Source organism: Phyllostomus discolor, chromosome 12 (assembly GCF_004126475.2).
Source record: "Phyllostomus discolor isolate MPI-MPIP mPhyDis1 chromosome 12, mPhyDis1.pri.v3, whole genome shotgun sequence".
Taxonomy (NCBI): Eukaryota; Metazoa; Chordata; class Mammalia; order Chiroptera; family Phyllostomidae; genus Phyllostomus; species Phyllostomus discolor.
The window spans coordinates 24,701,541-24,711,934 of record NC_040914.2 but is presented as its reverse complement, the minus strand read 5'-3'; the positions used below and the strand labels follow the sequence as shown (position 1 = coordinate 24,711,934).

Here is a 10,394-nt window from a genome sequence, read left to right as displayed (position 1 = left end):
AGAGCTCTCCCTCCTGACTTCTGTCTGTCACACATTGGTGAGGGATCAGCCCATTTCGTGCCTCTGAGTCTCAATGTGGCTTCTTCTTTACACTCTTAGCTGTGGGACTTCTGTTCACCTATAAAGCAGGAAGTTCTGGATGGAAGTTTTTCTGTAGTTTAGCTATAATTCCAATGTGGTTGAAAAAAGTGAAGAAAGAAATCAAGGAAGACACAAACAAATGGAAACATATACCGTGTTCATGGATTGGACAAATATCATCAAAATGTCCATAGTACCCAAAGCAATTTACACATTCAATGCAATACCTATTAAAGTACCAATGACTTATTTCACAGACATAGAACAAACACTTCAAAAATTTTTACGGAACCATAAATGACCCCAAATAGCTGCTGCAATTTTGAGAAAGAAGAGCAAAGTAGGAGGGATCACAATGCCTGACACTAAACTATACTACAAGGCCACTGTAATCAAAAGAGCCTGCTACTGGCATAAAAACAGGTACATGGACCAATGGAACAGAACAGAGAGCCAAGAAATAAACTCAAGTCTCTATGGTCAATTAATATTTGACAAAGGAGGCAGCCACATAAAATGGAGTAAAAATAGCCTCTTCAACAAATGGTGTTGGGAAAACTGGACAGTTACATGCAAAAAAAAAAAATGAAATTAGAGCACCAACTTACACCTTCAACAAAAATAAATTCAAGGTGAATAAAAGACTTAAATGTAAACCATGACACCATTAAAGTCCTAGAGGAGAATGTAGGTAAGAAAATCTCATGCAGAAACTTTTTTACTGACATGTCTCCTAGAGCAAGAGACATAAAGGAAAGAATAAACAAATGGAACCTCATCAAAATTAAAAGCTTCTGCACAGCTAAAGAAAACATATTTTTCAAAATAAAAAGAAAACCAACTGTATGGAAAAAATATTTGCCAGTGATACCTCAGACAGGGTTTAATCTTCAAAATATATAAAGAACTTACACAACTCCACTCTAAGAAGACAAGCAACCCAAATAAAAAATGGGCAAAGGAGTTGAACAGACACTTCTCCAAGGAGGACATACAGAGGATCCAAAGACACATGAAACAATGTTCAATACCGCTAGTTGTCAGAGAGATGCAAATTAAAACCACAATGAGATACCACTTCACACCAGTCAGAATGGTCATCATAAACAAAGCAACAACAAGTGTAGGAGAGGCTGTGGAGAAAAGGGGACCCTAGTGCACTGTTGGTGGGACTGCAGACTGGTACAACCACTATGGAAAGCAGTATGGAACTTCCTTAGAAAACTAATAATGGATCTGCCTTTTGGCCCAGGAATTCCACTGCTGGGACTATATCCTAAGAACCCTGAAACACCAATACAAAAGAACTTTTGCACCCCGATGTTCATAGCAGCACAATTTACAATAGCTAGGTGCTGGAAGCAACCTAGATGCCCATCAGTAAATGAATGGATCAAAAAACTATGGTACATTTACACAATGGAATTCTATGCAGCAGAAAGAAAGAAAGAGCTCCTACCCTTTGCAACAGCTTGGATGGAGCTGGAAAGCATTATGCTAAGCGAAATAAGCCAGGTAGTGAAAGACAAATACCATATGATCTCACCTTTAACAGGAACCTAATTAACAAAACAAAGAAACAAGCAAAATATACTCAAAAACACTGAGATAGAGGACAGGCTGACAGTGACCAGAGGGGAGAGAAGAGGGAATTTCAGGGGAGAATGGGAAGAGTTTATAGGAACAAATTTAAAGGACACATGGACAAAAAGTAGGAGGAGAGTGGTAATGGGAGGGAAGTGGAGAGGGATGGGTGGGTCGGCTGGAATGGGAGTAAAAGGGAGAAAACTGTACTTGAACAATGATTAAAATTAAAAAAAGAAAAAAGTGTTTGTGGGTTGTTGTTATTGTTTTGCTCTTTTGTGATTGTTTATTTCACTTGTCCTTCAGATGCATCCATGTAGCACATGGCATTATTTCCTTCTTTTCTAAATCAGTTTAATTTCTCAATACAGTTGGCATCAAATATTGTATAAGTGTCTGGGTCACAACATAGACGGTACAATGATATTTTTTAATAATTTTTGCCACTTTCCCTCTCTATTGCATCTCACTTTCTCCAGTTTGGTGTCTTTGTTCTTCTAACTGAGTTATATCACTGAATTTTATCCTTTCTCTGAGTGTGAAAATATTTAAAAACTTGCTGTTCTGTAAATGCCTTATTTCAATCTCACTTGCTTCATTAAAGAACTAGGGAAAACGTTACTATTTCAATTAAAGTGTGTGATTCAACTCCTCAGAGTGGAAAAAGCATCCCCTGTCATTAAGACTCTCTGTCCGGAAATCTGTTCTCTCTTCTGGAGACACAATCTCCCTGGGTGGGTTGTGAAGAGACACAGGTTCCCACTTTAGGGACTGACCTGGCTGACACATTCACCTTGTTCCTTAAAGCTAATGGGGCTTAGCGTAGAGTCTTCACTAACAATCTGCCTTTGGAAGGTGTGCCCCACAGTCTTTTGGTGTCCTCTTTGCTATGAGGAAGTCTGGTCCCAGGGAGCTTGTCACTATGCTGATGTGCACTTCCTGTACAAAGTAATTTTAGGACTTTTTAGGACCCCAGGCCAGCCCTTCATGATTTTCTTTTTGAGTTGAAATTCACATTAAAATAAAATTAATCATTTAAAAATATTTTTTATTGATTCATTTGAGAGGTGGGACAGAGAGAGAGAGAGAGAGAAACTTCAATTTTTTTTCCACTTACTGATGTGTCCATTGGTTGCTTGCTGTGTGTGCCCTGACTGAGGACTAAGCCCACAACCTTGGATATTGGGATGATGCTCTAACCCACTGAACTCCCAGCCAGGGCCTCAAATTAACCAATTTTGATGTGTAAAATTAGGTGTAGGATATGGTCCTGTGTTTTTATTTGACCTTCATTATCTTCATTAAGCACAAAAGGTCAAGATACAGATTTCATTTTTATATACCTGCTCCCTAACACTAGATTGGTCTTTCTTCATCTCAGTAAAATGTTTGATGTTTTTCTCTTGAGCTGTTTCTAAATGTCACACTCACTTCTTTCTTTCTAATACCATAGATAAGACGTCCACCCTCCTCACTCTAGTCCCCGAGTACCTTCAGTCCCTACTTCTGGTCTCCCTATGCTGCATTCTGGACATTTCCTCTGTATTGTACTCCACTGTCATAAATGACCCTTCACCTCTGTCTCATCCTTGTGAGAAGAATTATTGTCACATGTTTATCTATTGGATTTTTCTCATCTCTAAGATTTCTGACTCATTATATTCATCTATATAAAACAATTCATATTATTGCCTCAAAAATAGAATCTTCCCATTAATTTTCAGATATTTGCATGTGATCATCTGAAATTGCTCTCATATTTCCTACTGACTCTCTTTCACTGGGTGTGACAGCTCCCAGTATCAGTAGATGGTGTCCACAGCACTGTCTGTCATCATTAGGATTTCTCCACTGTCCACTCTTGTAGGAGTCTCTCCCCTCACACACCTAATGTCCCACAGATTCCCCAGGGCTGTCCTGGAAGTCAGCTATGGCAGCTGTCCAATGTTGTCCACGCTCTTTGACTCAGGACCTGCTCAGCATTCTGCCCACCAGAGCCGGTCCAATGAGAACACCACCACCACCACCACCCCCCCCCCCCCCCCGCCGCACACACGTGGGACAGACTCCATGGCTGACATCCTGGACTCATTCTGTTTCATGACAAAAAGGGTAGACTGCTCACTGCTGACCATGAACTTGGGTGAGTGGGCAGAGATATCCCAGACCATGCACAGAAACATGGGTCAGGGACAAGACCTGAAGCCTTCCCCTACACCTTTACCCCCTTTCTGTGAAGTCCTGGGGTCCCTCTCTGTCCACTTAAGGAGATCTCATCCATATGAACCATGGATAGTCCCAGTCACTGGGGGCCAATCAGTTTCATTCTCTGTTCTCCACTCTGGTTCCCTCTCCATTTGGGGAACTTTCATTTCTCTTTCCTGCACCTGTCTGTGCCTACATACTTTAGAGCTGTTATGAGTAGCTGGGCTTGGTATTCAGAGAAGACATGGTCTCACAAAAGTCCAACAGTCTTGCCTTGACCCTGGACACCTTGATCCTCTTATGTCCCAGCTCACTCACATCCTCATATGGCCTGGAAATGGAAGTCTCCCCCCGTGAACCAGCACCATGGACCCATAGCCACTGTGGGGACTGGGGTTTGTGACAACAGAATTCAGATGAGGAAACTGAGACTCAGAGATAAGACATTAGCACACAGATGCAATGGGCAATGGTTGATGGTTATTTAAATAAGTATCTGTTATAAGTAAAAATGAGGACTCTAAGCCAAATCAGTGTCCCCTGAAGCTTGAAGGCAGGACCACAGCATGAGGCTTGAACCAGGAAATAAGAGACACCAAGGGGGCAGACATCTCTCAGAAGCTTGTCCCCAGGAAGGTGGGGTGGATGCTGTTGCTAAGAAAAATCAAGAAGTCTATGAGGGTGGCTGCAATAGAAAGAAAACCACGCTCTGGTGCCAGGGGAGGGGCATGCGTCCTTCCCTTACTTCCCTGTGTCTGTCCTTTGTGCTCATTGTCACAGTGGCACTCGCCTGAACTGCACAGTGAGGAGGAAACTGTGTCTCTGCTGAGCTGAGCTCTGCAGGCACAGGGATCCCTCATTTTCCTGAAGCATCTGTAGGGCCTGGGTAACCACTGTCCATGGAGAAGAATCACAAAGGGGTGCTGAAAGCCGGCAGAGGGTGAAGGGACTCAGTAGTGGAGGCTCTGACCTGAAAGCCTGTGTCCTGTATTAACACACCTGCGAGGGGCATCTCAGGAGGCTCCAGGACTATAACTTCCCTCATCAAGAAAATGGTAGCCAGATTTCTGGGGAGAGACACTGTCCTTCTTCCTGATGGGCTGCTGACGTGACAACCTCGTGACAGGGATGGCCAACCTCCCAGTGACCACACCTTGTGAGTCTGTCTACACTGAGGATGCTGTGGTCTCTTCCTTCTGCACAGCTGGGTTCGGAGAGGAGACACCATGTCCCCCACCTTCATGGCCCTGCTCTGCATTGGTGAGATGTGAGCAGAGAAGGGAAGCTCTGCTCTGTCAGGCCCCCAAAGTTGGGAGTCTCCTGGGGAAGATGGATCTGCTCAGGATTCAGGGAAAATCTCTCACAGGGACTCTCTTGCAGGGCTGAGCATTGACCTGAGGACACCAGTGCAGGCAGGTGAGTCTGTCCCCAGGGCTCACAGATGTCATTCCCACCAGGGACCAGGGGCCACTTGTTGGGAAGTAGGGGAAGAAGAACAGCATTTCTGGGATGACAGATGAAGGAAATCTGAGATGTTGGGGGTTGAGAGCTGAGTATTGGGGGCAGAAATCTGACTCAGCCCCTGATTCCTTCCAGGGAACATCCCCAAACCCACCCTCTGGGCTGAGCCAAGTTCTGTGATCCCCTGGGGGAGCTCAGTAACCATTTGGTGTCAAGGGATCCTGGAGGTTAATGAGTACCGTCTGGATAAACAAGGAATCTCAAAGCCCTGGCACAGGCAGAAGCCACTGCATCCCAGGAACAAGGCCAAGTTCTCCATCACACAGATGACAGAACACACTGCAGGGAGATACCAGTGTTACTGTCTCAGCCAAGATGTCTGGTCAGAGCACAGTGACCCCCTGGAGCTGGTGGTGACAGGTGAGAGGACACTCAGGGTTCTCAGCCTCAGGCTGTAGCATCAGGAAGGAGGACACTCTCAGGGGGTCTCCCTCTCACAGCCCAGTCCTGGGAGATGTGAGGGAGGTGTGACTTCATTTAACACACTGCCTCCTTCTCTCCTAGGAGTCTATAGCAAACCCAGCCTCTCAGCCCTGCCCAGCCCTGCTGTGACCTCAGGAGGGAATGTCACTCTCAAATGTCACTCAGATGAGAGATTTGGCAAGTTTGCTCTGACTAAGGGAGGAGAAGAAAGGCTCTCCTGGACCCTGGACTCACAGCAACACCCCAATGGGCAGTTCCAGGCCCTGTTCCCTGTGGGCCCCGTGATCCCCAGACAGAGTGGGACTTTCAGATGCTATGGTTATTACAGGAGCAAACCCCAGCTGTGGTCACTACCCAGTGATGCCCTGGAGCTCCTGGTCTTAGGTGAGTTCCCTTTTTTGTCCCATACATGATTTGAGACACCAGACTGGTGATTGGGGTATTTGTTGGGAGGGGAACCCCCATGTGAAGGGTGGGGTGAGGGGAGCACAGGGGCTCCTTGTCCACAGACACAGACCAGCCATGGAGATTGAGTCTCTTTAAGGATCTAATGCCCCTCAGATATTCAAGATTACACTTGTGTCTCGGGGCTCTGGGTGTCATCACCAGGTAGAGATTTCAGGGAACCATGGGCTCCAGAGTCTCTGATGGTTTGAACTTCACCCCAGCCCAGTGACGCCTGTCCAGGGGAAGGATGGTAGGTGACAGGTGAGGTGGTTATGACAGAGAAAGATATTAGGAGCCCAGCTGAACAGAGGAGCAGCCTGGCTCATGTCAGCAGAAGGCAGCCCCCACCTCCTGCTATCCAACCTGGGGTTACGGCCTATGGGTGGCATACAATGGCAGAGGCTCCTTGTGCCCCCTGGGGTCAAGATGTCATCTAGTTTCTGGCCCCACAGCTCCTGGTCTTGGGTGAGCTGACCCTGACCTTGTCCTGTCTGAGTTCTAAGGTCGCTTAAGGGCACTGTCCCCAGGAAAGCATAAGGCATGATGGAAATGATGGGAATGCCAGGTGGCTCTACAGAGAAGGGTCATCCTGTGAGAGGTGGAAGCAGGTGGGCATGTCCCACCTGTGACACCTCCTGACCCTGCAGGCTCAGACAGTACTGAGCAAGGGAGGGAGACAGCCTTGCTGGACCATAACACCAAGAGGCAAATGAGAGTGGACTGGAGTCAGAGGACGGAGTCCCAGCCCACTGCCTTAGGTGTCTCCATCTCAGAACCAGAGCAGAGCTGCTCCCCAGAGGCACAAGCCACAGGCAAGACTCACAGGATAGAGGGCAGAGTGTGTGTGGACTCAGCTGCCCAGGGAGGTGAGCTCTGAGGATCTTTCCCCACCTGAGTAAGGGGGAGCTGCCTCGCCAGGACCCGCAGGGGTATGTTCATTTCTGACTTTCTGGGTCACCTGAAAAAGTGGCACCTGCTCCTGGTCCCCCCCTCTCTGGGCCTGTCCTGCTTGTCCCACTAACTGGAACCTTGTGTGCATGAAACAACTCAGGGAAACAGGAATGTTGGGGAGCAGGTCCACCCAGCCTGGGGACTCAGCTTAGCAAGCAGAAGCCTCCATATCGAGGAGACTGTGAGGATTTGGAAATTATCATTGAGGCTGCCAACTGTTCCCCCTGCCACACTGAATCTGTGGGATTTTCCACCAAAATCCTAGGCCCCTGCATAGATTGGTACCAGTTTTCAGAACTAGGTGTCCAGGTATGGTTTATGATACAGGTAAGATAGCTGGACTATGAAAGAGGAGAGGCCAGGAGGGCTGGAAAGAGGACAGGTTGACTCTCCCTTGGTACCCAATTTCCAGACCCTTAATGGAACCAGCCGACCTGTATGGGGTCCCTGAACCCTCTCAGAGCAGGGCAAGAGGTGGCTCAGGCCAAGGTGGGGCTGCTGTGGGGGATTGTGGAGTCTCCTCTGGAAACTCTCCTATGGAGAGAAGCCCCCACCTGTGGGCATCACTCTGAAGGACTCTGGGCTCACCTGGAGGCCTCTAGCACCCAGTGCTCACCTGAGATTCAGGTTGGGTGTTGGGGGCTGTGGATGGCTCATGAGGAACTGGGGATTCCTGCCCAGATACACTGTGAAATTCAAGTCTGCTCTCTACACGTCTGCCCACACCTCTCTATTATGGCATATTTTCTGAGAAATTTAAAGCGATGCTTCCATATATACATTTAAGTTATGAACATTTCTGACTTTAAAAGGTAAATCTACTCTTATTTTCATTGTGATTATGTTAAATTCATCCCTTTATTATGAAAAGTAACCTTTTGGCCTGGAGTTGTGTCTCAGTAGAGTGAGTGCCAGCCTGCAAATCAAATGGTTGCTGGTTCGATTCAATGTCAGGGCACATTTCTAGATTGTGGGTCAGGTCTCCTATAGGGGGCACTCAAGAGGAAACCACACATTGATGTTTCTCTCCCTCTTCTTTCCATTTCTAAAATAAATAAATACATAAATAAATAAATAAATAAATAAATAGAATATTTTTAAGAGAAAAGTAATGATAGGTTAAAAGAAAGTTGTAAAAAAATAAAGGTGTTTTACAAGGGTTGTTTTAGACTTCAGATACATTTTCAAGTTTTTTTAAAAAAAATTGTCTATACATACAGCTCAAGAATTGCTCGAGTACTCCGTTCACGTCTGTGTGTATAGATGAGAGTAACCCATGGACCCTTAGTCTTCAGCTGCTGAATAAATATACACTCTCAGCTTCAGAAGATTGAGCTTGGATAGTTCAGTCTCCCACAGAGAGCAGGGAGATGAGAGGAACGTCCTCTGTTCTGTAATGAGAGACCACATTTTTCATGAAACCTGAATTCTCAGGGCAAAGCCTACCTATGTCCCAAAGGGCTCAGGAGGAAAGTCTGCACTCAGAAGTCCCTGGGAGACTGACAGGGCCCATGACAGCAGACAGGACCCTCATAGCTGAGAGAGGGCTCAAGAAGGGGCTGGGAGCAGTCACATCATGAGGAATGGGAGAGTTTTGAGGACAAATGGCTTGAGTAGTATCAACTCCTCACACACCCACTTCTTTATGGTTTTGAAGGAGCAGCCAACACCATCAGCCCATCACACAACAGCTCAGACAACACGAGTGGTGAGTACAATTCTCATTTATAGGGCTGGTTGCAGAGGGTCCTGTCTATCAGGAGGAGACAAGTGTGCTGGGTGGGCATCCAGGATCTGGGGATGACTTTGTCTGCTGTGACCTCTGTGACCTCTTTCTTCACATTTCCTAGCCTCCCACCCCCAAGACTACACAGTGGGGAATCTCATTCGCATGGGCCTGGCTGGCTTGGTCCTTGTGGTCTTTGGGGTGCTGCTGTCTCAGACTGGAGACAGCGAGAGAATGGCCCACGCTGCCACCAGGACCTGAACACAGAGGTAAAGGAGCACCTTTCAGAGTGGGAGAGCCTTGGAAATGAGGTCTTTATCCAGAAGGTTGTGGAAGATAATCTAGGGCATGCTGTGTGACCTGTCTGCAGTTCATTGCAGTGGAGGAGTCCTTGGTTATATGCAGGAGGTCTAGACCCCCTGCCATTAAAGGTCTAGACCCTTCTGCCATTAAATTCAGCCCATCTCCTCCGGACCACTGTTGAGTCATGTGACCTGTTCCCAACTTTTCCCATTTAGGCTAAGATAATATTTATCCCACATGCATGGTCACATCCATACCTCCCTGCACTTTCAGAAACATGTTCTTCTTTATGTCTTATTACACCTGCCTTGATGTTCATATGAAGGGCCCATCTACTCAGTGCACAGCCTGCAATCTATTTTAATACATCCATGAGCTGACATCACAAACATTCAACCCACAAGAGGTAAATCCAAAATAATGCCCTACTGCCCCCTCTGGACCCCATGTGTCTTCACCTTTCCTCAGATGGCACCTGTGGACTTTCCCATGAACCTCCTCACATGGAGTCAAGACTTTTTTTTATCCACACCTGACGATATTCATATTGTTTTTTTTTTTTTTTTTGGAGAGGTAGAACAGAGAAACAGAAACACAGATGAGAAAAATGAACATTAATTGGTTGCCTCCCATACGTCCATATGGACAGGGGATTGAACTTGCAATCTAGTTATGTGTATTAACTGGGAATGGATAGGACAAAGTTTTGGTTATGGGACAATGCTCCACCCAATGGAGCCACACCAGCCTGGGGGAAATCAAGATGTGTTTATTTGGAGGGATCACCTTGGTTGCACTGCCTGGGAAGAACCTACTGTTAAAAACACAGTGCAGTATACAGATGATGTATTAGAGAATGGTACATTGAAACTTATATTTAATTTTATTACCCAATGTCACCCCAATGAATTCCTCTTAATAAAACACTGGTTCTTGGTGTTTTCCCATGTTTTGATATCTATGGTCCCTTTGTGGCTAATTTCGAGTTCCCCCTTGTGAGGCCCTGATGCAGAGTTGGGAAGTGACTCACAAACTGACTTTCACAGACAGTACAAGCCAGTGTGGGACACCAGTCACACCAGTCTGACAGTCCCAGAGTGTGCCTAAGTGGCCTGCCCTTTTATGTGTAAGGATTATTTCTTTTTCAGTGTTG

General features: G+C 46.2%; 1 protein-coding gene and 1 pseudogene across 1 annotated transcript; both read left to right on the top strand.

Annotated features, from left to right (window-relative positions):
* LOC114510963 overlaps window positions 1-10,394 on the top strand; it is a 133,413-nt pseudogene that overhangs the window by 30,509 nt on the left and 92,510 nt on the right.
* Window positions 5,097-9,245, top strand: LOC114510679 (leukocyte immunoglobulin-like receptor subfamily A member 5). Its single transcript, XM_028529204.2, has 6 exons — window positions 5,097-5,130; window positions 5,251-5,286; window positions 5,467-5,751; window positions 5,896-6,198; window positions 8,870-8,920; window positions 9,063-9,245. The coding sequence occupies exons 1-6, from the start codon at window positions 5,097-5,099 to the stop codon at window positions 9,197-9,199; spliced, it is 846 nt and encodes a 281-aa protein (XP_028385005.1). The 3' UTR covers window positions 9,200-9,245.

Coding starts and splice junctions, on each gene's coding strand:
- LOC114510679 (XM_028529204.2), top strand. CDS start 5,097: ATGTCCCCCACCTTCATGGCCCTGCTCTGCATTG. Junction 5,131..5,250: donor CATGGCCCTGCTCTGCATTG/GTGAGATGTGAG, acceptor ACTCTCTTGCAG/GGCTGAGCATTGACCTGAGG. Junction 5,287..5,466: donor GAGGACACCAGTGCAGGCAG/GTGAGTCTGTCC, acceptor GATTCCTTCCAG/GGAACATCCCCAAACCCACC.